The following is a 27536-nucleotide window of genomic DNA, read 5'->3' on the forward strand; positions in this document are numbered from 1 at the left end:
GTAGGAGAGACCTTGACAGCACTGGTATCAGAAGACTCCTACTCAGTGCTCACTCGCGCACAATCAAGATGGTCCACAGCATCCCACCACTTACAGCTGTCTCTGCCATTTTAACATGGTTTTACGCTGCGTGTGATGGATTACGGGTGATTGAAGGTCTTGAGGGATACAACAGCTGCATCTGTCAAATTCTTAGAAGGGTGTGTTTCTCAGCCACATTCAAAGAATCCTACAAAACGGGACAGGCTTCAATGACATAATGGCCAAAAAATGCAGCCTTCCTCAGCTGCATCCTTAGCTTTGAGACTTCTGTGTCAGGGTTTTCCCTGCTCTAACATCTCTGACAGACTTTAATGTCTAACAACTAAATTTAGAATGATAATGGCAGTTCTGATTGGTCTACAGGGATGAAAATTTGTATAGTTTTACTTTGGATTAACATCTAACAGTGCGCACTGTTATTCACAATTAAATTTGTAATTACTGTTGTTCTGTTAAAAATCTGTAGTCCAATGGGACCAAAGGACTGTATTTAATACAAAAAAGGTGAAGTAAGCCAATCCAATAATCCAATACACTTTTTTTGTTAAGATATTTAGCGAATATCTCCTCACGGTCCGCTAGCTGTCTGTAATATGTGCACACTGGAAAAAAATCTGGTTCATACACAGCTCGGGCTTTGTAAATGGGGAACAAAGTGGCTCTGACCCGAATGACAACACTGGCCGATCATGGTCGTACACAGGACAGGGAGAAGGGGAGGGGCTACGTGCTGAACTCCATGCACTGTCAAGAAGGAGAGATGGCCAAAAAAACAACCAAAGAGGAGAAGATCTGAAGAACCAAGTTTGAGAGAGAACTTCTTAGATCAGACAAGGACAAAGAGCCGTTTTAACATCATTGAGGCATTTCAACAGTTGAGAGACCTCAGAGTTGATGAGGCTGAAGTTGGCTTCCTATTTGCCAGTGTCCTGTTTGAATTTTCCGTTCCACCTGAAATGGTGCAGCAGTTACACAACTACAAAACATGTAAGTTACATGTAACTGCTGCACCATTTAAGGTGGAGTGGAAAATCCAAACAAGAAGCTGGCAAAAAAGAAGCTGACTTCAGCTTCATCGAGAGTTGAAAGGCATGAAAAGGGATTGCCCTATTTCTGCTTGACAGGTGGGTAACATTAACTTATTTTTGCTGCACCACAGAACCAGGTCTGTATTGTTTTGTCCCATTTGCTAATGTTTGTGACAGCTAATAACAACTGGTTAGCTTAATGGCAGCAACAGTAGTGAGTTTGCTAATCCACAACCTAGCTAATGTTTCTTACATTGTTACATTACTTGCTGTGTCGTTTTTCACTCTAACATTATCATGGCATTTGTCTATACAACAGTTGCAAACGGTTTTATGACCACGAAGACCTAAAAGACAAGTTTGCTAACCAGGTGTAGTTCACCTTGGCAATGCCTGTCCATGAATTTGTGGGATGGAGCTTCTGAAGGAGCACTGAAGAGAGGGGTGTATTTGTTTTGCTGTTCAAATATCAATAATCGTTCTCCAGAATCGTTAACTGTGGTTTATTTTAACTTTAGGTGATTAAAACTCCTTTTGCAGCCATATGGTTTGAGTCATTTACAAAACTGAGCATAAGCTCAGAGAACATATGAACTGATGTGTAATCTTTCAGATATTAATAGGTTAAAGGAATATTCCAGTGTTTTTAAACCTAGTCTCTATTTGTGGCATCTATACAGATGATTACTGAGGACAACAATTTCAACATGTTTTGCTGTGCCTAGTAAAATAACAGAACACTTGTTGGCCGTAAGCACATAATTGGAGCCAATGCACAGGTGCTGCAGCCATGCTATTTTAATTTTAGGCTGAAAAATGTTAGAGTAGACCTTTAAGCTTATCATTACCTAAACCAAGAATGTTATAACAGGGAAAACACTGAATTGTGCATGACCAGAGCTGAAGAAATGTGCTTTCTAGAACCAGTAAGGGTGAAATATAAATGTCTATTCAAAATTTGACAGCCAAACAGTGTTTCAAACACACTAGATGAGCTCCCCTATAATAAAAACCTAAGAGATCCTTTGTAAAAGCAGGTCAAATTTACTAATGACACACTACGTGGATGGCACAAGTAATTTTCCTGACAGAGAACTGACGGAAGCAGGTGATGACAACACAAAGACAGTAATCTCCCACTATGCTAGTATCACACTGAGTTGGTGCTAAATATTAATGGTACAGGAGGTCGCGTTCTTGCACAGCACAGACATTTTCCCACCCTGCAGAATCGCACTGCTCTACACAGAATCCCAAATCATTTCAAATATCAACTACCCATAAAACTAACAATGACAGCATCAGTCAAATTGTTCTGTGCACCTAATTCAGCAACACATTCTGCTGATCCAAAAAATATTAGAATAAAAAAATTTACTGGCATAAAATTAAATTTGTTTAGATTATTTTAATACTGGCTTCACCTTTTCATGTATCTTTCTCCCAGAAAAGCTAGAAAAGAAACTTTGTATTAAAATACATTATGAAACAGATATGGCAGTGCAAGTAGAGATGCAAGGTCACACATAGATCTGTGCCCTTGCCCATATTTGTGTAAAAAAAACACTTCTGAAATTTGATTTTGGAAAATAGGAATTATTTAAGCATTGTAACAGCATCACAGACTGCACATCATCTGTCTACACAGGAGAACATAGTGTAGCAGGATGAGAATTTGCCATTTGAACTGGCTGAATTAGCCATTAGTTTTGCTTGTGGTTGTACAGTGTGGAGGCATGAGGTCACTGAAATAACCAATTTATATGCCCTTAACTCTATTCTACAGAAAATGGATTAGGAAGGCATTTTGGTGATACTGTAATCAGTAAGAATGGACTGACTAATCAGATGTGGACACTGTAAATACATTTCATGTGTCAAATACTTAAAGGGTTGGATTCTTGGGGATTCAGTCAGATGCTCTGTTGAAAACATTCCACATTAATGCACTGAAACTTATGTCCATTAGTTGGATTGAATACTTGGGACCAATATCTAGAAATTCTGTAATGTCATTCTTTTCAAATAGTAATGAGCCACATGTTGCTCAAATCATAAATAACTAGGGGGAAAAAAAAATCATATGTAAAGTAAAAATTAGTCCACAAACAAAAACTAGTACAAATCAATTATTTTCATTATACAGGGATTCTCCGAGAGAAAAAAAAAAATCATGAAATGAATACTGTATCTGTTCATTTTTACATATGAAACCATATATTAACAAATAGTTATAATACAGTTAATATAATGCAGATAATTATATGCTCGTTACAAGGCTGCTTCAGAATCACCAGTTCCTTTCTGTGTGAGCGGGGACAGTTCCTCTGGAGCCTGTGATAGGCTGCTCTGAAATAAAGGGAAGAGCCACAGAGCTACAGGACCACCTGCCATGGGTCATTCTGCTGTCACCATGGAACCTTGAATATGCCAAATGGCTGGAGGGATCTGAAATAACAAATAACACATGCTGAGTGAAGGTCTTATCCATAATATTACTGACTATGCTTCTGTGACAAGAATTACGCAGCAATCTCTACATCTGAGAGTTGCAAATGTTTTGAATGTACTTTTAAGCACTTTGCAGATGCTCTTACCCAGAATGACTCAATTTATTCATGTTACAGAGTATTTCTTTAAGCTTCAAGCTGAACAGCCAAACACACACATTTCAAGCAAATACAATTTCACAGATGATGCCCCCTAAAAAACCCTAAGAAATCCTTTTTAAAAACAGTTACTGAGGTAGGAGAATGCATTGTTAGGAGTCTTGCTCAAGGTATAGCGTCACTTGCCTGGGCAGGGAATCAAACCCCATTCTGCTACGAGAAGGGCAGCCGTATTACCCACACCAACTGATTGAACAAAATGATCTTGATTTTTGCAGGATTCCTAACATAGTTTTAAACATTGTAACCTGAAAAACTGCACTTTAAAACAAAATTTGTTTTGAAGTGCACAATAATCCAAATGTTACCTAAATGTTCCAACAACACCATTAACAAACAACTGCTAAAAACTCTGATGTTTGGTCTGCTTTATAGCAATCAAGAGTTGCAGTGACCCCCCCCACAAGACAACACAGGAACAGAAGCTAGCAAGAGAACACTGTCAATAAGTTTCAAGCACTACTGAAGACTGCACAGTGTACTACTGTTTCCATAAGTGTTTCCTACAGCCTAGTGTACTTATTATTTGCTTTGTTTAATTTTTTGTACTGTCTTTATTGCATTAGTGACAGTGTTCACATTGGATTTCTTGGATAACCACATCCCTTCCTTGGTAAACTTGGGAGGATAGACTATAAATAGCAACCCTGAAATTAGTATTTTACTTAACAAGTGCCATCTGTGTGAACTGTGCTAGGCTAGGCACGTGAGGGGTTTGGCAGCAATTTGTACAATGTGATTTGATTTGTGTTGCCTGTTCAAGCAAGACAAATGAACGAACTGACAGCTAAAATAAAGAATGATCCTACAATACTGGCATATGTTTTAGACTTTAAACTGAATAATGCAGTACAGGCACATGTTGCTCAAACAAAAGCACAAAAACCCCAAAACCATCTATAGTTAATTTTTCCCAAAATCCTTCTTCCATTCCTATATAATAAAAGAATGCAAATTTCAACACTCTTGCTGTTTTGTATGTTTCCTGATGTAAACAGTTTGCTCTGTGCATTTATATTATTACAGGGGCCAGGAAAACTAGATATAGTTCTTTTGATACATGGCTTTACTCTTTAACTGACAAACTATAAATGTTAAACAACCCTTCTAGTGAACGGTGTGAAAATGCTTAATTCACTGTATCAAGCAAAACAATGACTAAGAAAAGTGACCAGATTCTCTGCACAGTGGTATGACCACTCACCATGAAAGCGCTTCCCTGTGGGGCCGCTCTTCTTCCTGAGTGGCCAATCTTCTGAGCTGACTTTCTTCCTCTAAACACAGACACAGATAACAGCATTATACTGTTGCTATCTTCTACTTGTTAGCAAAGAGAGTGTCTCTTATCTGTTCCCTTTATCAGCTTTTTGTTTTTGTGTTTTTTCTTGGGTTTACACGTCAAAATAGCAAAATGCTGGAGTACAGAAAGAATACCTACTTATTTTTGGTCACAAAAAGTACTTCAGTGAGATTCTTGCTGATGTGAGGTTTGGTGTAAAAAAATTTTTACAGCTACAGCACAACATTTGTTTTTGTGTGACTGAGGTGATGAGATCTATCTATCCTGGCCAGATGACCAGTTCAAAATGGCCCATGGAAATACATGCTTTGGCAAAGTGTCTCACTTACCACAGGGGTTTCCCTCCACATCATCCAATAAATTGGCAGTAGAGTTGGCAGTGCCTAGTCTGAGAGACTGATTAAGACAAACTTCAAAAGATGTGCAGAAATACCAGGACGCCTAATGACTCAAAAAGCATACATTATATTATTTCGACAAAGTTTTTAACATGACAGTGTAAAACTTAATTGAGTACTGCCAGTACTAAACATAGAATAAAGTGCTAGTAGCTACACTCTCAGAAAAAAGGTACTTAACTGTCACTGGGGTGGCAGTACCCCTCTGGTCATTGTGGTAACGTCTTTAGTACCTTTACTGTGGGAAAATAATCGTACCATGTTCCATTGCAAGTATATATTTTTATTTTACAAGGCTTTTTATTATATTTTTCTGTTTAAAATGTTTAAGATAAGGTACAAATATGCCCCTTTCCTCTGGGAAAGCAAATGTAGTTTACATTAAGGCCACTGTTGTACCTTTGAGGGTACATTTACACTGTTTGTACCTGATAAACAAAATGTAGTTGTACAATACCTTTTTCTGACAATGTTTCATCAGCAGACCTAGACAGTGTGTGTTTACATGTACTTAATAATCTGATAACTGCAGAAAATCAGACTTTGTCAGTGATCCAATCAACATGTTTACATGCACTTGAGTAATCAGATAATGAAAACTCAGAGTCTACATGAGTCAGGCAGTAATTGGATTTCTGCTCTGCAACCGGCCAATAAACTAACAGGTAGACGTGATGTAAACGTAATGCACAACTCAACTTCATCCTGCTGGTTTTTTTAAAAACACTGAGCCACTTCACCTGAAAATATGAACACACATCTTGTAGAAGACGAAGAAAATTTAAATCCTTAATTTCGTCAAGCATTTAGTTGGTTTCAGTGTCGCTCCAAAAGTGTTTTGCTGCTATTTTGCGGCAACGCTGCTTGCTTATTTCCGGTCTGTTTCGCACACGCGCAATCTGAGAAATCCGAAAGAAATCCGAGTAAGAGTTTACATGCACTGAAAGATCTGATTACTGAGTTAAAATCCAGCTCTATTTATCGGATTTCTAGACCTTACTCCAATTTAAGAAATCGGAGTATGCTGTTTGCATGACCATTTGAATAATCAGATAACTGCAGAAATTTGATTACAATCAGATTAGAGTGCATGTCAACGCGCTCAGCGGGTGGAACTGGCCATGTGTAATTGAGGGAAAAATGGGTAAAATTCCTAAAAACATTAAATTCTAGTCATGACTTTGGAGGCTGACTGGCACCTAAATTTTATCTACTGTTACTTCATACTTTCTCCACACTTGTCTTAAAACGCAATGCTGAAAATGAGCTGTGTGAAGGATACGAATGATGCCTCAGGAGTGTTTTCCTTTTGGACTTTCTTCGCTTTGTCTTTTCTGAAAACCCTTTGGCAATTTCAAACAGTTTCTTTCTGGTGGCTGTGAAAGAGATGCAAATATGAAATTAGAAACGGCTTATACTGTCCTTTTGGAATTCTAAGAAAGAGTGTTTCCCTAAATTCCTAAATTCAGTTTCTCAGAGATATGGTCTCACATTTTCCCATGTGCTTGAGTTTGTCTCTGAACAAAGCATCATCTGACACTCCCTCTATGGATCCAGGAGTGTAGTGGTGGTCACCTGGAGCAATGAAGATGCATAGAATCATGAAAAATGCATTTGGTTCTAAACTTTAATAATCTATGACACCGCATCATAAGAAAAGCATCTAAGCTGGTTCAATTTAATCAGGAGCATAATCTACCTCTCAGTGGAGTTGTGGAGATGCTACTTATTATTAAGAACAACACATACACTATTGTTGTACACATAACAATAAATAAACCAAAACAAATGACAGCCACATATACTGTATGGCGCAGGTGGAGGATATTTACCTGCTGAGTTTCCAGCTGATGAATGACCTGACTTGGATTTCTTTGACTCATATTTCAGCCGATCTAAAAAGAAAGAAAGATGTCCTGATAAAAACAGCTGCCATGGACAGAAGAAGGTTGACCATTCTGAAGCTCACAATTGCACTACCATTCAAAGCTTGGGGTCACCATATAAATGTTTGGAAGCAATATCTTCAATATATGGCTGCAGAAAAATGTATAAATTATAATAGTTCATTCTACTTTTATAATAAATTGTATAAGACATCTAAGAAATCCAAGAAATCTAGACAGTACCAAGAATGAAGCTATAACAAAATTAACATTGAGAATGCATCAGATTTCAGACGAGTCAATTAACAAAAAATTGTAAATAGTTGAATTTTGGGAAAAAATTACAGCACATTTATAATTTCATAGCTTATTCTCTTTCCTAAAATTTTTAAAATATGAAATAAAAAATACATCTAAAAATACCTTCTGGTGTGTAACATTTAATTCTACACACCCTCTTCGCAGCCTCATGATATCTCACCACAACTCCAAACTTTTCTTAAATGTAGGGTGCATGTGTGAGAGTACATGAATGTACAAGAAACAAAGAGATGAAGTATATGTGCCTCGTTCCAGCGCGATAAGGAACTCCCGGTTGCGCTGCAGCTCCTTCATAAATTCCTCATTCTGCAGGAAGAGAGCGATGCGCTCATCCTCCAGGTACTGCTTCAGCTTTCGCTCCTGCTCAGACGCTCCAGACACTGCAGCGGCGCAGGCAGCCCGCTGCGGCACTGATGACAAGGAAGACGCTGAGGAAGAAGAGGGGTCAGAGAAACCACTCTGAGAGCTCTGAGGAGAAAAACAAGAAGGAATGTGAGAGTTTAAGTGAAACATGAAATGATCAGCACACCACTTACAGACCTATCTAAAATTATGATGAAGAAATAAAAGTCAATCATGTAATGATACAAGCTAGAGCGACTATTTCAGTTACAGTGAATTTACACTAATGCACCTGTATACTGTCTAACTGCTGGGGTAAAATTCGCAGGAAGTCATCCGGCAAGTTGCCAAGTAATGGAGGGTTCCAATTCCTGTAACTGCGGGTCTGCTGGTGCCCTGGAGCGGGCTGTGCTGGAGCGGGCTGTGCTGGAGCGGGCTGTGATGAAAGGGGCTGTGATGGAGGGGGTTGGGCTTCAAACCTGCAGTGACATAAAATTAAAAACTGATTTACTATACCTGTATTCAGTGGAAGAGCAAGCTCACATATTAAAACTGTACAGGCAGGAGTGTTGATAGAATAGATAGACTAACCCTTGAACTCCTTGAACCATGGGCTTATTATTTTATTATATTGTAGTTGATGCAATATGTGCAATAATGATGCATGAATGTGTTGGTTAATTTTGGAATTGTTAGTATGTAGGGTTTATGCATGCTCCTATGTGAATAGTGTTAATGTGTTGTTCTTTCTTAACTAGATGTTATAATACATTTTAGTAATTTTACACTTCTTGCACCATCTGGTACTGCACCTTACATTTCATTGTAGTGCTGTGCAGCAAAAATAAAAGCATTCAATTCTATTCTATTTAGTTATTTTAAAGTCAACCTCAAATCAAAAGTGACTTTTTTTTCACCTCATTAGTTCATGTCCCTGGTCTTATTAAACATGATCCACAGTATAATTTTTCCAAGACAAAATTCTTGTTTTTTTCCATCAAAACGTGTCTCTTGCCCACCTCTAAAAATTCTTCCAATTTTAGGCATGTAACAAAGGCAGAGCAGGTCGAGAAAAGTCATACTGAACAATAACATCATCTCCACTTTCATGACATTGTGGTTGACTTGGAAATTATACATTATGTTTTCTGTTTCCTGCTGGTATTAAGACTTATTATGAATTATTAACTACTATATATCCTATGAATTATTTAGTAGCTACTATGAAATCAATAAAGTTATGTAGTCATAAGAGTGAGGAACTGAGGAGGTGCCCCACTCCTGTACATTTTCATACTGCACAATAGCCACTAGCAGTGCCTGAAGTGGTTTAGTTATTTGGCCTCTATCTAACCACTAATTCATGGGCACTTGTACCATGAATAAACTGATTGAGACAGATACTGATTACTATCTGATCCTGTGCAAACAGTAATTATTCCCCTCACACACACTAAGACTGAAGGCCAACTGCAGGCTCCCGGCAGTTTGACTTATGAACACCAGGTGGCATCAGAAGAGAAATAGCTTAAAAGAAAAATGCGTTCTGTGGCTTTTGGTAGCCCCATTACATCCAGACCCAGAGAAGAGATTCCACAATTTTATGAACTCTGTGATCTAAAGAACTATGCTTACAGTTTGATTCCATTTTAAAACAAAGATTGGATACAAAATGTTTCTTCTCAGAATAAAATGTACAGTAACAGAGAAACAGAGAACATCATCCTTTTTTTTCTTTCTTTGTTTTTTTACCTGGGGGGTGGAGTAGGCGGAGCATTAGGATATTTCCTGTCATATATATGCATGTCATAGGCGGGCGGAGAGTAGACTGGAGGTGGCTCCTCGTCTGAGCTGTCTGGCTCAAGGGTTCTTTCTAGAATCTGATGTAGATTAGAGAGCCATACAACACAAAACAAAGAACAGGATATGCAATTAGCCTTCAGAACTCTCAAATGCCAAACAAAATAAAGAGAGATCTGAAACTGCCTTCTGTGAAACCATCATAAGAAAACCTTTATAACTACAAAAAAAAGCAGATCTCTGCTACAAACGAAAACCTGAATGTTGTTTCTGGCACCTTCTGTTCACAAATAATTCAGCCAAAAGTGGTACAACAGATATGCTTCATTGTAAGAGGCAGAGGGGCTACCTGTAACATTTGCTAAAAGTTTAGTAAAATGATGCAAACACTGTTAATTCAATACAATTTTATGTTGTTTGAAACCAGGAGATTTCCAACCCAAATACATAAAAATATCTGCATAATAAATAATGTGAGTAATGTGGCAAATTTATTTTTCACCGCAAAACAGAAGATCAAATATCAGCACCAAAATTTGAAATATATTTTACTGCATATTTATCTATCTACAAATTTGACAACTAACCTGTGTTTTAGCCTGGCTAGCTCTTTTGGTGAGTTGCTTCAAAACAGTGCTACATTTCAACCAACAAGACGGCAAATAAACGAATATATCTACACAACAAAAAATTATATATTTATATTTATATATATATATATATTTATATTTATATATATATATATTTTTTTTTTCATATATATATATATATTTTCATATATATATATATATATATATATATATACACACACACACACACACACACACCATGTACCTTTACTCGTACCTTTGTTTGTGCCCTGCTCTCTCTAATAAAAAAAGAAAAACATTCCTACTATGATACAGGTAAAACTGCCAAAGGCTGCAACTGTATTCAAACAGAAAAACATAATCTCCTAAAAGATCAGAATGATACAAGGAGACAATAACAAACCCCTAAATATTGAGGAAAAAATGCAACAACTTTTGTGTACTCATTGTGAATCATGAAGACACTACATGCATACAAAACATACTGCAGTTCATGCTTGAGTGGGGATTTAATCTAAGTCATGGCTCAGCATCTCCACTGAGCCATGAAAGAGAGGACTAATGCAGTGCTGAATGCGGGGACGGCAGAGCCAGAGAGAGGCTGCAGCATGTCTCAGCATGGAAAGGTTTCAGTGTATGAGCATAGCTGCTCAAACAGTGTCTGAAATCAGGGGAGACAGGCGAGAGAGAGCCCGGCTTGGGAGAACATCGATCATAATCACACTCACTTCAGCGGAATAATGAGATAGATGAGAAGAGACTTGCTGAATTTAGCCTATGTTACCATTTTCAACTGAATAAGCTCAGAAAAACTTGCATGAAGCTTGTGTACCACAAGGATGAAGCACTAAGGATGCTGCACTGATACAGGAATTCTATGATGTTTTTCATATTTATCTGCTGATGCCATAAACATTTATAAAACATTAAAATTTGGACAAAACCCACCTGGATTAGTGGTACAGAGAAATGTAACACTTGTTTTGTAGAGGGTCACAAATGCATTAAAATGAATAAAATGCATTTTATCACAGTAGCCCAGCATCGCCTAAACATTCCGCTATTCTAGAGGACAAAAACTATCATCAAATATCGGTTGAAAATCTGTAAAATTTAAACATCTGTCCGATGTCAATGATTTTTTAAAACAAATATCTGACATTAGCAATATGAATCTGATATCATCATGCATCCCTAATTAACAGTACTGTTATAGTCTTTCATATCATCAACGATATCTGATCACATTGCCCTATGGTTCAGGCATAGTTTGCTTACTTAAACAAGTGATAAACTGATTTAGATTACCATCTGACCAGAGGCACAAACAGTAATTACTTCCCTCACACCTTGTGATCCAATTTACCCTTTGCAAAATAATGCCTCTCACTGTCGTCTCTAAGCGCTACCTCCTCCATGAAGTGAAAGACAAACTTTGACACAAGTCCTCAGAACAAACCCGCAGTGAGAACGGGAGCGGCAGTAGTCAGAATTATTAGGCTATCAGGCTCTCAGGTTAGGCCATTAAGAGGAACTTAAAGTGTTGCTGAGTAAAATTTATTTCAGACTTATCCTGATCATCTGGAGAGTGGTGTGTTAATTCATTTCTGAAAAAGTTAAAATTTAAACTACACAGAAGACCACACAGGCAGCTCAGTGGCAACACTATTAATAGGCAGTCTTATATTGGCTCTAAGGTAAGCTAAACTTTATTTTGGTTTCTGTATTTGCTAAACAATTTTAATATTATGTCTAATGATAAATAATGTTACAGAACATTTAAGATCAGTTAGCCAAGTTAGATCAGTTCTTAGCTCAGCTATTGACAGTTAGCTTGATAAATTATATTAAACTGGACTGTACAGTGTTCACATCTGCAATTAAAAACATTCTGTGTAAAGCTACATTAACAATGCTCTATGTTCAGTGTAAGCTTCAGCATTAGCTCATCCAAAGAGGCAGCTCAAACTTTCACCTTATTAAACATTAAAACCTGCTGAAATCCCTGTTCTGATTAATGTAAACATGGTGTCCAAAGACCAATTTCAATTTAAATTGGTCTACATTCATATTTTCAAATCTCAAACATGCTTTCGTGTGTTTCTAAGTTTTACTTTGTGCTAACGAACCTTTTTAATCTGTTAATACACTTCAGTGTGCTGCACATACTACCAGGCAGTCTGGACAGCTTGCAACACTAACAAAGGGAGGCAGGACTTGTCAAAATTTTGCAAACTGGAAAATGCAAAAAAGTCATGAATTGTGATAAACCAATGACTGGTCATGAGCATCATATCAGCTCTAGCATAGTTGTCCTAGTGGACAAGAGCATATGGTGTGTTACCTCTGGTGGGATGCTGTCGTCAGAGTCTGAGCTATCGTCCGATCCGTTGCCCTCAATGCTCATCTGCAACAGCTGGTCAATGGTAGCATCCACCGCCCCATTGTTAGAGCGCAGAACACACTCGATCACCTCGTAGTCCATGCTGGGGAACATGGTTTTGAAGTCCTCCATGGCCTGGTTGAACTCCAGCCGCCGCACCTGTCGGTTGGACCTGCTATTATTGAGCTCTCCGGTGGTCGAGCCTCCTCCGCTGCCGCCACGAGAGCTGCCATTGCTGCTGCTCCGTCGAAAGAGACTGGTCATCCTACAGGGACGTGTTTCCTGCCTGAGAGATTACACCACCCACAAAGTGATGGCGCCAAAACGAGTCTAACTATAACTTTTCTCTTGTGTATCCACTTGGATTTGTCTCAAAGCACCACAGCTTTTCAAGCCAACTTTTTCATCACTCTGGAATTATGTGAGTCCACTGAGGAAAGAGAAGGCCTTCTTTCTCTTTTTCTGCTTGTTCAGCTGCATCCAATATAATAGTAACGGAATGGCTGCAAGGAGAAAGTATGGCGTCCAATGTCTTGTGGCCTAGGCCTCCAGATAACGTTGCCAGTAGCTCTCCATCAGTTCTTCTGGGTCTATAAATGAACGCAGAATGGAAAACAAAACAGATGAGAAAGAGAATAAGACAAAAGAACCTAGGACACTGGGACTTGGATTCTTTAGATTTTTCATCTCTCATTTGCTTGCTTAGGAAAACAGTTTATTTTGAGGTTCATGACTATGACAGACTATTCTACAAAGTGCTGTATCCATGGAGAACAGAACTGATGACGTGCATAGAGAACTAAGCAGAAGGAAAGAGGCTAAAAGCACAAAACCTCTAATGAGTCACCTTCTCTACAAGGTGGGAAAAAAACAGAGTGAGAAATTCAATAAAAATATGTACATCAGTGTTCCCCAGGAAGCACTTCTTCAGTGAGTGATCATTCAGGGAGTTACAAAGCAACTTAAAACATCCTTGTTTCCTAAATTCAATCTCCACAGGAAACCTTAGGACCATAAGCATTCAAGAACCAAAATCAGAACATGGCTTTCTAAACTGCAGTGCAGTAGTCGACTTGTTACCCATTAGGATGAAAATTAGCCCACATAATTTAATAACCAGCTAATTTCCGTTTATCAAAATGAGATCAGCGTGGCCTATTCATCAGGCCATTTTGCTCTGTAATGGTTAACAGCAGTCATTTAAGTTCATTTAGCATAAGAAGAAAAAGAATACTTCCCATAGGGATAATATTTTACATGCTTGTCTTGCAAGTGTGGTTTTCTTTTGGCTTTTCCTTTTATTTGACAAAATTACAAATAAAATCACATGCAATAACTTTCTTTTCTCCTGCCTCCACTTCAGAGTGACTCTCAAAATTACTGAAAGAAAACATGTTGCTATTAATATGTATCCTATTATCATTTTTGTGAGTACTTCTGCTGATGCTTCCAAGAACATCCATCTAGTAATAAAGAACAGAATTTGCCACCATCACACACACACAGACACACACACAGACACACACACAGACACACACACAGACACACACACAGACACACACAGACACACACAGACACACACACAGACACACACACAGACACACACACAGACACACACACAGACACCCACACATATATATATAGAAATATATATAAAACACACTGGTGAATCACTATGGTTAAACATCAAAAGAACCAAAGGTATAGCTCACAGAAGAAGAGCTTAGCTTAGATCACCTAAAATGGTGTTTGGCTTTTCTGAGATTATTATTAATTTTATTATTATTATTTTTATTTATTTTTTTTTCACACTGGGCTGCATCAGATTAGTATTAGGCCAAACATGTGTCTATGAAACTGCTGGCTAACACTGCATTTTAGTAGCACAGATCAAGGAGCAACAGCTGCAGTTACAAGTGATCCATTATCCTGAAAGTGAGCCATTACGGAAGGAAAAATACACAGTGCTTGAGTGGCATTTCAGCCCAATAGATGTGCAGTGTGCAAAGCTAGCGAACATTTTCAAACTGCATATTCATACATAGTATATAGTATATATGGCACATGTTCTTCCCTAAAACGTTTTCAACAATGAATCAACAGGGGTGTATATATATGAAAACCAATTTTTTTTTTCTCTCTCTCTCTCTCTCTTTTATTTTTATTTTTATATATATATATATATATATATATATATATATATATATATATATATATACATACACACACACACACACACACACTATATATAGATAGATAGATAGATGTGTGTGTGTATATATATATAAAATAATAAAGAAAATATCAAATATCAAAAAGGCAAACTTTACAGAAACAAACGCATATTTAGCTTTACCTGCACTTTATCTACTCCTTGACTAAAACCGAATATCCACTTGTGCTCTGTCACCGTCTAGAAGGCCAGCCCATATCTTCTTCCAACAGGAATGTCAAAATAGGAATTCTAAAAATGTGGGAGTCTGTAGAGGTCATTGAAATTTCCCTGTGATGGTCTGTTCTGTTCCCCTTGGCCACTTCAGTGCCCCCCCCCTGTCAACCCCCACTTCTCAGTGCTGGGTAGAGAAATCCCTGCTCTGGGGAAACAATGCACCCAGCCGAGCTGAAGCCAGGCCCACATGGCACTGCCAGGACCCAGAGCACTTTGCCAACCGCTCGTTGGCATGGAGATACTTTATGATGTAAACAGGATGCTTTGTGCAAAATGAGAATATGTAGTCCGTGTCCTGAAGTTGTCTCTTAAGGACAGAGCTGTGAAGCTGTGAGGCAAGCTGTAGTTGCCTGGCCATGCCTGAGGCTTGAGATTTACTCTGTATTGTCTGAGATTCTAAACTGGAAGCCTCCGATTTGCATCTCATTAATCATTCTGTTTGGGCACCATGATGCCTTGACAACACACGAAGATGCCTTTAGAGAGAAAGGCCACCAACAACAAGTTCAACAGAGGAAAGGATGAGCACTTTATCTATTACTGGCAAGATTTAATTTCAATTAGAAGGAAAAATAATAAAAAATGGAGCAGTTTCTAAATAAATTAGAGGATTTTATAAATGTCTTCTTTTCTAGGCATAACAAAGCAATGATTCAGGTCAATAACAATCAGAGTGAGACAAAACACTTTGAAAAAGAAATGATGGCTGAATACTAAATACACTGTCCTACATGTATTCAGTAATGTATTCCGTCACAATACATAAAAAGTAATGTATTCAGAATACAAACTGGTAAGTCACATGGGAAAAACTGCTGCTGAAATTTTTATTTAATTCACACGGTTCCTCGCTGTTACTCATTGGCAGGTTTCTTCATGTAATTCTTCTGTTAATTTGTTTCATGAAAAATTCTCTTACGTAAATGAAGTTACAGTACTCTTTTGTCACTGAAAAACAAACATTAACAGTCTCCTAAAAAAGTAAAAAGTTACTGTATTCTGATTACTACCTTAGAAAGGGTAACTTAAACAGCACTGTACAACAATTCCTGAAGATCAGTGCAGGTTACGAAGTAAACTCCATTTATTTATAAACTCATAAGGAGCTCCAAGTATGTTCGATTCAAACTGGGGGTTGGCGACATGACAAAAATACAATATCACGGAAAGACATTTTCAAGATACATGATATTCACTGGAATATTTTGTTTTCCTGAGGTTTGGTAAGTTGGAACACAGGAAAAAAGAACCAGAAGTGCCACATACTATCAAAACTATGAATAAAATGATTTTTATTCAATAGTTTACAGGACTAATTATGCTAAAATTGTAATGGAACATGCAGTTGGTCAGTGTTTTGATATTGTTCTGACCATATTAAACCTATACTGCAGCATGACGAGAGCGATAAAATATCGTCCTATTGCCCACTCCTAATTTAACCTTTCAAAACTGTCTTTTACTACGCAGATCTTTTACACTTCCACACAAAAGCTAACATCTACATAGCTTCTTTGTTTAAATCTTAGTGTTTGAAAATTTGCGCTCCCCTTTGACACAAATACGTAGCTCTCTGTCTCTAATGGATATTTCAACAAGGAAACTCTGCCTTAAAAGGGCTCCTGCCTTAGGAAGCAGGAAATGGGAAACAGGATGCCACACAGTATGCTAAAATGTGGAACGTGATACATCCACACAACATGCTGAAAAAAGACACACTGCTAATGACTTATATCAACCTCTAATAGCACACCACAATTCACTCGAGAAGAACAAAACTGATACACACTAACAAAGGATGAGGCTACTGATGGGCCCTTCTTGAGATTTTCAGTCTAATATTGAACAGTCCTGGTTTAAAAAGAAACCACTTATGAAAGACACTGGGAAACGGCCTTAAAAACACTTGTCAGGTTCCATCAGTGCTGAAAGACCAGACTGAAAGCTTCACTGTGCCCTCGCCATGCACTCTCCAGTTGTTCAGACAACACTATATTAATCTGCGTTTGAGATCCTGCTATATTTAGCAATAGAATCCAGAGCTCTTTGTCTAAAGCTGTTACAGCAATGGCGAAGTGGAGCTCCTGTTAGCTTCAGAGTGAAGCTTCGTCTTTACTCACTTCACAAAGTCTTCATGCTGCAGCCACGTCTTCCTTGTAAGCTTTGCTGACTAATCTAAGGGACCTAAAAACAAAACTGTCAAATTAAATGCAACGAGATTATAAATACCATCCTTACAATTAGAATCAGACTGTTCCATCGAGAGACGCTGGGACTTTTTTTTGTCAATATAATCGTCAATATATACCAGACACATAAAGGATAAAGAACAGCACTGTGTTCATGTTTTAAAAACCTATGGCTTCCCTGTTCTTTACTCAGAAATGTATCACATAGACACAGATGATTATCAAACGGAAGCAGGCTTGCCCTGTCCAGACTGTGTCCAAATAGATTAAATCAGTAACACAGAGGCAAGAACTACTCAGAAGCCAAGACAGGCCTGGACTATCGAACTAAACTGATTTTTCCAAAAAGATTAATTCCACTACCCTTACTGCCTTACACCACAACTGCAGCTCATCTTAGCATTCAGAAGAGAAAGAGCCTACAACAAAAAACCACATACCACCACACTAAACAGTATGTCAAAAGAGTATATTATAGCAGTGTATTCATTACACTATAGGAGTATAGTGTAATGTGTGTTTTTGGCCAGAATATTTGGAGGACTAAGAAGTTGGCTGGGTGTTTCCAACTACATAAAGGCAAAATACAACCTACTCTTTCAAATCTGACCATAATAAACCAAGCAGGCCTGTGACCTGTAATGTACAGTCGATCCAACTAAAAATAGCATTAATAGTGTTAAAAAAAATAAAAGTAGTATCCATTTAAGTGAATGTAACTCCAGAATGACTGGCCACAATAGTCCAGCAGTAGGTATGGTCTTTCTGTTTGGGTGTGTTGTTTCATTGGTTGGTGAGTGTAGCAAGTTTGGGCTTCCACAATCAATAATGTGTAGATTTTTTAGGTAAAAATAAGAGTACATTTTCTTAAATGTGAGAATATACTTCTAAGCGTATGTATGTGTGGTGTGCTTTATCTAACCTACTATAAGTACCTGTGGACAACCATGAAAGATTTGGGCTAAATGTAGGACCGTAGACTTCATACGGTAGAAAACAAAAAGTGTGAAATTTCTAAACTAATCCACTGCCATGTGAAGGTGGAGCTCAAAGTAGACGGTGATTAAATAAAATAATAATAAATTTAATTATAAATGTCATCAACTCCCAAATCACCTAAAAATTCTGTTAAAAAATTCTGAGCCACAGAAACAACCCAGTTGTCAGTCATATCAGAATTCTGCATGCTCAATAAATGAGAACAGCAACAGACATGCACAAATCAGTGTCGTGATGTCAGCGTTTTCAAAAGCTGTGTTTTGCCCGGCCACACAAAAACTCTAAAAACAAAATTTTCAACATATTTTTCTCCAACCTGGAGAGCATTTTAAAAAATCTGTTTCTAGTGAACAAAAATGCTGTTTTCGTGTGGATTAGTGGCCAAAATACAGAGAAAATCTGTATTATCAAAATATTCATATCATTCATTCATTTTCTCCAAATTCTTTCTTGTGGGACAAACCTTCTATTTTCAGGATTGTTCACATTGTATGACACTTTCATAGCTGTTTCTTTACCATTTTCCTACAGTATAGGAAATACATCATAGCCATTGCGGCTGAGAGTTCTTTCCAAGAGGAAAACTAATAGACCTGCTGCTTTGTAACATGTACCGCCTAGTTTATCTAAGTGATCTGTGTACAGCAGTTTTAGTATCTTGTGTATAGCAGCTTCACAAACATCACACAGAAATGTGAGAGACCATAAAGCAGAGATGCAGCACACTGAAGTTACATTTACAACAAACAGTAAAGGTGCTGGCTTGAACACTAATAGGAACAGCTTGCCTGCTCTGGGGCTTTTGAAGCAACCAATATAAGCAGGTCAAGCTGCTCGGAATGTAGGCTAGAATGCTTGGAAAAACTTAAGTGAACCAATAAAAACACAACCCTCTCAGGTTGCAACTGTCATGAGACAGTACAAGTAAATTCATGCACCAGTGTGGACGACCTCTTACTGTAGAGAATGTATGATGTAAATTACGGGAAAAAAAAATCACATCACATCCTGTCTGCAGGCTGGCAGTTGGCCAACAGACAACCAGATGTTGCAGTACTTAAATAACACCATTTAGAAAAGCAGGCTTTGAGAGCAACTGGGCCAGCATCACCATTAAAACCACAAAGAATCCATGAGTGCCGTCGACACATAATTAACTAGATATTTTGTCTCTCATTTACGACTTTCAGCTTTATTCTAAAAGGGGGGAGGATAGGATTACATAATCAGTAAGCTTTGATATGCACACTGAAATCACGTAAGCATTCTGATTTTAATCAATGGCTTAATTTTTTTTTGGTATAATTTTTTTGGTTCTTATCTGGACAGTAGACAACATCATGACACAAATTTTAGTTATTTACATTAATGCTCTTCGCAAACGTTATCTTCCAGAGCAACTTACAATTTAATCATGTTACAGAGGCAGGCAAACATAGTATTAGAAATCTTGTCCAAGACCTGTTGTTGGCATAAGCCCACTACTCTATACCAGGATATATACCAAATCATCCCATGGGTTCTACAGGCGTGTGCCCTGGGGGGCCCGAGCAAGCAACTATGAGAAAAAATGTGGTGGGAAGAGTAGAGGATGCCCATTTCCAAAGCCGAAAATAACACGTCAGTTAATATAGAAAGCTGCATTGTCCTTTTTGGTAGTGATCTGCAAAGTGTCAACTTCCACACACTCCAAGTCAACAGAGGTAAGAAAATAAAAATGGAAAAAAAAAATTCCTCGCCAGCTGCGGCAGTATGCTTGGAGGTTTGGGTTTTTAAGTTTGCTGCTGTTTTCCATTTTTATTATGTACATCTCAGCTGTCTGATTTTTATTTTTTGTCTTCACTGGGTAAATGTTTTGCTTTGTCAAGAGAGAACAAATACTTTATAGGGAAGTTGCACTGATCACACTGGTTTTTGATAATGCTCTCCTATTAATGTGTGTAATCTTGCTTGTTTTGTCTCAATTGACCAAAAAAAATGTGCTTACAGTGACGATGTGCCCAACACTGCGATCTGTGAGCCACCATCGTGGTGCTGCATAGTGTTCATGTAACCTGCTGTAATATAGTAAAAAACTTCACAAACACCCAAAAAAGGTAGCCAGGTAGGGGCCCACCAAACATCTGCATCCAGGGGCCAATAAATTGTTGATGCAGGCCCGATCATATTGCCCCCTCCTGTTAGTAGCTCAATATAATGTATGAATCAACAATCTAAGAAGTGTCAAGATGAAATAAAACTGGACACTGTAGAGGTTACTGGCCTACTCTATTTTAGCCCATCCCTATTTCACCCTCATAGTGAGTCTCAGAGGGACAATAAGTCCCAACAAGAAAACATTCTGGACTCAAGACACTAATATCTTCTGACTCTTATGTGAACATTAATCCTATTCCCCTTCTACTCTTCCCTGCTTCTCATTTTTACAGTGGTGCCAGCTTTGAGACCCAACAAGCCCTCCAGACTCAGGACAGCACTTTTGTCCTGCTCCTCTGTAAACAGGCCATAGCTCATGTTGTTTTGACAGCTGACAAAGACAAAACAGAGACTGGAAGGTCTGTTTTCACAGGCCTGGACCAGGCATTTTAAAGATGTGCTTTATCATAAAATGAATGAGACTTCCTAAAACAGCGCCAAATCCTTCACAGCACCACAACACCAGTGCAGGCTGAATAACTTCGAAGGACCACTTACCGTTACTAATTAATCAGGCTAAGATTTTATTTTTGAATTTTATTCAACACTGCCCTCTGAAAGGTGTTAAAGCAAAAAGTCAAAAGTTAGAATTGTTGTTGTTTTTGTGAGACCCATATGGTGTCTCATTAAAAAACTGTTTTGTGCTTTTTACACACACACACACACACACACACACACGTATTACACACACATGTATTACACACACACACACACACACACACACACACACACACACATGTATTACAAACATACACACACACATGTATTTGCCTCAACCCAACTGATGAACTCACCCAATTCACATTCACGTTGCCAGTAAATCTGACATATACACCACCACAACACAATTCAAATTACATCAATCAACAGACACACCATTACAGGAAGTGAGAAAGACAACTAAGAACAAGAGAATGACCCCCCCGCCTACTCCTTCCTCATTCCATAGAAAGCAGAAATTAAGAGAAGAAGAAACAAGCAGGAAAAAAAGAGCTGGAATTTTAGCGAAGAGAGCAAGAAACAAACATGGATGTAAGAGGCAGTCATTTGAGCAGTATGCTACATAAAATAGCCTCTATCTAAATTTGGATGATCTACTGAAAAGCCATGATGCACCACAGGCTGAATCAGTTTGAGCACCATGTCACAAAAATGGAACAAGGGTAATATAATATGTATGACACCGCCGACTAGGTCCTACTGTCAAACCCTCGGATCCGCTGGAAAATAATCAAGTAAAAGAGCAGGAAAAGCGCAGTCGGAAGCAAGAAAATGTGGCTGTTTGCTAAACAGATGAACAAAACAGGCCAACTGGGGAGGACTTGGAAAGCGTCCCTCCGATTCAGTTTCCACACATTTTCTGACACTCTCCACACGGAGCGAGGCAGTTTCACTACAACGCCTTGGCGTCTGGACAAGACCTAACTGACTGCAAAACAGAGCTAAGACAGAGTATAATCAATCACACAGTCTGGGGAAGTTTGGCTGCCAGTGCTCATTCACTCTGAAGCCAGGCTGTTTGCGGTGAGAGACGGGGACCAGGTTTGTGCTGCTGGGTTTTTTAGGGACACGCTGAAAGCACTGAAAAGCGGAAGACATTCAAACCAATGCTGTGAATCACACTGAATGGAATATCAACTTTGTAAAGTTAAATATTTGTTGTTTTTGCCTGGCAAGAGACATAAAAGAAGTACAATCTATATTAAAGATGCAAATTTTGGCAAATTCCTTTGACAACAGACCGTTATTAAACCGAAATAAATAAATAAATAAATAAATAAATAAAATCACAGACCCAACCCATGAAAACATCAGACACAGCACTGCGCTTCATACACGCAGGTCTTTGGGCTTTTTTGAATGAAAAAACATAGTGTAACGAATATGACAGTAACGAAATGTCGTCTAGTTACTTACCTTTATAACACATTAGTTAACAAACAAATATGCGTACAATTAAAAAACTGTCCTCAAGTTGAAACAACCACCTATTCGAATATCAACTGTTTATCTGAATTTAAATTTACATTTTAACCAAAAGCATTGGTCAAACATTTATGTGTTTTTTGGCTACTGATTAATCAGTTAATCATTAATACTGCAGTACTGCGACTACATTGTTACATCTTGTGATTGCGACATGTTACACAATCAAAAGGTGTAACGATTTCCATACTTTCAAAAAAAGTGCTGTTTTGTGGAAACCACTGTCAGTGATCAAAACTAGGCACCAGAGTAATGCCGGTGGGCTGGGGAAGGGGCTTATACTACGCATGCCTCCAAAGTCAAATTACTTTTTTTTTTCAACTAAAGATGCCAACAAATGCATTGTAATTTTTGGGGCTTATTATGTCAGAGGGCAGCGACATCCAATCTGAGCCATACCATTCTGTGTAGTATATAATTAAAGCTCCACAGAATCAAGACAATAGGCATAGCATGATACTATTGGTATAGGAAAAGTACTAACAACATTCATCAACCAGCATTAATGGACCAAAACTATTATGTCTCCTGTATCCACGCTAATACCTTTTTCAATAAAACACCCATAGAAACTGAAGCGCCTGAGGCTTTTCAATATGCTCACAGCACATAATGAAAATTGTTGAGTTGCATTGGCATGAAACTGCCTCTTTACAATGAACACACATTATATTAACCTAAAATCCATCCCTGAGTTAATATATAATGCAAAACAATTTTAAGTGGTAATATGGCTTATTCAAGGTTTATGGTTTGGTTCACTGATCTAAGATTTCAGAAAGGAAGGCAAGACAGTGTATTGTTATTTTTGACTCTGGATCAGGGAAATGCACAAAAAGCTTCTAAGGAGTAGTGAAACTGACTGGCCGACAGCAACTCGGAAGAAACAGAAAAGAGAGAGACGAGACAGTCAGACAGACCCACAGACAGTTCCGCTGTCACTCTGATTATTATTTAAGGTGAGTGACACTTGCTTCATGCAGCAAGAACAAGCACAGAACAAAAATAAATCTTTAAAAATGTTACAGCCCCTTATTTGATATCACCTAGACAAATTCAACACCAGATATGCTCAAATAGGATTAAAAATCACGTATACTGAACTAAATCATATATCAGTAGAAATCTATATTTACATCTTTCATATTTGGAACTATTTGATTGGCTGGCGTCTTCCTTAAGGCAGTGCTGGGAGGTGCTGATAAAAATCAATGTCACAATATTTTCCAAAAATATTACAGTATCAGATTATAAGCTTGCACTAATGAATCTTTTGTGCAAAAAGAATGTTTTGCAAACCTGACGTAGGCTGTATTGATTTAACTGTTTTGCTCTGTTTTCCTTTTTTATAATTACACCAAAGGGAATCTTACACATTATTATATTTTTCAGAAAGTAAACTTTTATGTATTTTGAACAAATGTTTCCAAACTACCTAAAACACCCATCTATCAACGCTGCTAAAACTGAATATTTATATTGTCATGTGGCAACAAACCACAGCCCAGCACTATCTTGAGGCTTCCACAGCAATACTTGATGAAGCCCTAGTCTTGACCTTGTACTTTAAGTTCCTCGTTTTCAGCAATGACAGCAAAGAATCACGCAGTGCTTCAGATCCTCTGTCCCTCCTTCACTCTGGAAACAGGACCCCTCATTACACACGGAGTACACTTTCATGAGCACAACAACGGAAGGACAAGGGCTGAATCTGGAGGTTTTTGATAATAGGATTATTTGGGAGTGACCGGAAGAGGAGAGACTGGAGAGAGGAAGGAAGGGAGAAATCTAATTTCAGGTGCATGACTTGAATACCCAGCTTCATGAAAGTCTCCAGAGTGTGTCCCCTGGTGCATCTGTCAGGATTCGTGCCATAAAATTAATAATGATGGCAATGATCTTAGCAGCCCTTTCCTGGGCCATCTGCCACAGGGGGAACAGAAGTCTGCCGCCTTCTCCTGGGAGGCTAAACCAAGCACAGAGAAATGCTACCTTTTGAATTGCCTATAAAAAGCAATGCAGCCCGTTAAGACACTTGAATTAAGGGGGAATTTCCAAAGAGTTTCAAAAATTTCTGTGTAATTACATCATTAGCATGGAAATAAAATCATTCAGAGTGGTTAATGAAATGGCCCATTCTAAAGAAACTTATAGAGTCAGAATTGTTCACAGTGGCAATGATAGGAACCAGACATCCGAAGCTTTTAATGCAGTTAATGCCTTTAAGTTTCCTCAAAGAAAAGTATGATATTGAATTGTTATAAATACACTGCCTGATGCCCGATACATTGTTTCATAATAGTTTTGTGATAAGGCTTTAGCCTAAAATATATTTTAAAACCCATTCATGGCAGAGAGGTGCATGCAAGGTGTTCTTAGGCAAAACAGTACAACTTTTTTGTGTATTTATCACTATTTCACCATCATCAATAGTACATATAAAAACTTAGACGACACATGCAGGCTCACAAGTCGTTCTAGACAGTAATTAAAATTTACACTGGGGGAACCGACAAATTGAATGAATCGTCACACCACTATGATTCGCTATTTTGGCTTTAAAAACTACTACACTTTAAATTAGTTATTTTTAATTAAAACACTTTGCCATCTATAAGTAAACTATAATGTTCAAAGTACTTAAACACTCTACTACCCTAAAGAAAGAAAGCAGTACACAGCTAAAAACATCAGTGTGCTATTTCAGGACGGATTTGTTACAGAACTGGATCAGGTTCATTCTCTTTTACCCTGTGATATCCGATCCTGCATTTCCTGCTGTCAGCCTTACACTAATGTCCATCAATACAGATCTCTATTCAGCTCCACAGGAGAAACCTGGTAGGGGTTTAAACAACGTCTGACCCCATCCAAGGTGACACAAATAACGGTCGACCAGAGAACTCTTAAGAGTAAAATGAGATAAATTAGCACTTCTTTGCACTGAAGTGAGTCCTAACTCTGAGAATTTGATTGGTCATGCGGTCGTTTAAAAAACAGACAATACAGTCTTCTGGGTCTGCATGGCACACGGCAGAACTGGGCAACTACAAATTGATCTATACTGGAAGAAGAATATATATATAACAGTAGTGATCTCCAAGCCCCCCACTCACTGTTGTGGTGGACACAGTCATGCAGCTGGATTAGCTTGAGAACCTATACTATGGTCCATACGCCTTTGTGGTGTCTTTAAGCAGCGCAAAAAGAGGATCAGTGGCCATACACGATTCAAAGCCCTTCAGTGGGGAGAGGACTGACACCAGCTGTCTACCACACAGGACTTTAGGACCTCCTCCTCTATTACTGCCTTTCAATCAACAACAAAACTGAATAATAACCAGTTTCAACTCATATGAATGCATCTAGTTATTTAGATGGTGACATCAAGAAGGTACCACCAGATTCATGATACCATTTAAAGAGCGAATTTTACTGCTGTTCAGATTGTAAAGACTTATTATTGTTGATTCTGACTGCTTCCTAAAAAGATTTTTTTAAAAGCACAGAAACCTTAAAGAGACAACAGGACATACAGAATAACTGCCTATAATAAATGTTAGTGGCTTAGACAAGGATAACATTGAAAAGTGCCCAGAAATGAATGTCATTTTTAGTCAACTACTTGTGTTGACAAGACCTCATAAAGAAGCTCTGATTAATATAGAAACCTATTCATATTAACTTACATGACCCACACGAGAGCACGCACAAAATCAAGGGGGGTGAAAAGCTAAATCCACCAACCTTTGTATCGATGAGATGAATGAAATAACTCTGTGGGGAGCTTTATCTACTCCAGCGGCTCCTCATATCCCCAGTCCATAACAAATCCCATATGCTATCAATGCAGCAGCCCACAGTGCAGGATCCTCCACTAGCCTAGCGTTAGCGCCTAGCCAGGACAGGGACACCCTGGGAAAAAGAAAGGAAAAAGTGGATGGGTAACGCTAACTGACGATAAATATCTTGTCGCGTGTTCTTAGCTTGCAAACTGGCATAAGCGCTTGTTTAAGACTGGACGTGTGCTCCTTTCTGTCTTTAAAATATGAGGTGTTCGTGTTGCCTCCTAGCCGCTGTGAGGGGAGTGAAGGGAGGCCGCTCCAGTTTAACAACAAGCGCACAGTCGAGTTGGACAAACAGAAAAGCTCAACAGGACCCGAGATCCCAAACAGGCACAGGGGAATGAAACCGAACAGCAAGCGCTCGGCTCAGTTTAGAAGTAAGTGTGTTTAGTCGTGAAATGTGAGTAATAAAAACAGCCTGTGGAGGAAGGTTTCACAGTAAAGGTTAGCAGGTTAGCTCACCGCTCGGCTCCTCACTCCGGCGGACAGCAGCAGCTGGCGAGAGCAGCGCCGATCAGACCCACAGATCCTCTTCTCCTCCTCTCCCACACTTCTCCTCCAGTCTGTCGAGGAGTAAAATCAGCATTAAAACGCCTCTCCTCGGCTCCGAGTGAGGGTGGGCGCTGACAGCGACGATTTCTAAAGTGCAGCGATCCTGAACTAAGTGAGTGTGCAGCCCCCGCTGCCCGACATGGTGCCGTTGTGCGTCTGCTCGAATCAGGAGGGATGAGGAGGGGAAACGGCTGAGGGAGAGTCGGGGGGAACAAAGGGGCAGACAGCTTCCTAGTGGAGAGAGAGCAGAAATGCAGCCGGATTTCTCCACCACCATGACCGGATAAACATGCAATCTCATCACTGCACTCACAAAAAGTATTCTGGGAATTAAAGTACAAATGCCCTATATTTTTCTACGGAGCCCTGCTGGTGACATTCCGTATAAATAAAAATAACGCGTGGCCACGACTTCGTAAGGCATGGGAACGAGATCCTAATGCATAAGGGTGGGATTGAGATAAGTCGTGGCCACGACTTAGTGAGACATGGGAACGAGATCATGCCTTTCTAAGTCGTGGCCCCGCATTAGGATCTCATTCCCACGCCTTACTAAATCGT

At 38.7% G+C, this 27536-nt stretch overlaps 1 protein-coding gene across 3 annotated transcripts; it reads right to left on the reverse strand.

Moving 5' to 3' along the window:
- Positions 1-1117: 1117 nt before the first annotated feature.
- Positions 1118-27215, reverse strand: cuedc1b (CUE domain containing 1b). Of its 3 annotated transcripts, XM_036562627.1 has the most exons (12): positions 26886-27200; positions 26326-26493; positions 12721-13349; positions 9739-9866; positions 8279-8465; positions 7890-8112; positions 7270-7332; positions 6929-7012; positions 6720-6813; positions 5369-5427; positions 4944-5013; positions 1118-3518 (listed from the first exon to the last, which is right to left on the reverse strand). In XM_036562627.1, coding segments are annotated over exons 3-12 (1212 nt in total). In that variant the 5' UTR covers positions 13024-13349; positions 26326-26493; positions 26886-27200; the 3' UTR covers positions 1118-3517. The 3 variants fall into 3 exon arrangements, with proteins under 3 accessions (XP_036418520.1, XP_036418527.1, XP_036418534.1); XM_036562634.1 differs by lacking the exon at positions 26326-26493 and having other exon boundaries at positions 26886-27215; XM_036562641.1 differs by lacking the exons at positions 26326-26493; positions 26886-27200 and adding an exon at positions 15116-15267.
- Between the last annotated feature and the right edge of the window lie 321 nt (positions 27216-27536).

The sequence above is a fragment of the Colossoma macropomum genome, unplaced genomic scaffold, assembly GCF_904425465.1.
Source record: "Colossoma macropomum unplaced genomic scaffold, Colossoma_macropomum, whole genome shotgun sequence".
Classification (NCBI taxonomy): domain Eukaryota; kingdom Metazoa; phylum Chordata; class Actinopteri; order Characiformes; family Serrasalmidae; genus Colossoma; species Colossoma macropomum.

What these genes read in the sequence shown, in the direction of transcription:
- cuedc1b (XM_036562634.1), bottom strand. Translation starts at nt 13,023, where the DNA reads ATGACCAGTCTCTTTCGACGGAGCAGCAGCAATGGCAGCTCTCGTGGC. An exon ending in ATCAGCTGGAAACTCAGCAG is followed by an intron (nt 7,013 to 7,269) that starts GTAAATATCCTC and finishes TCATTGCTCCAG; the next exon opens with GTGACCACCACTACACTCCT. An exon ending in ACACTCCTGAGGCATCATTC is followed by an intron (nt 5,428 to 6,719) that starts GTATCCTTCACA and finishes TCAGTCTCTCAG; the next exon opens with ACTAGGCACTGCCAACTCTA.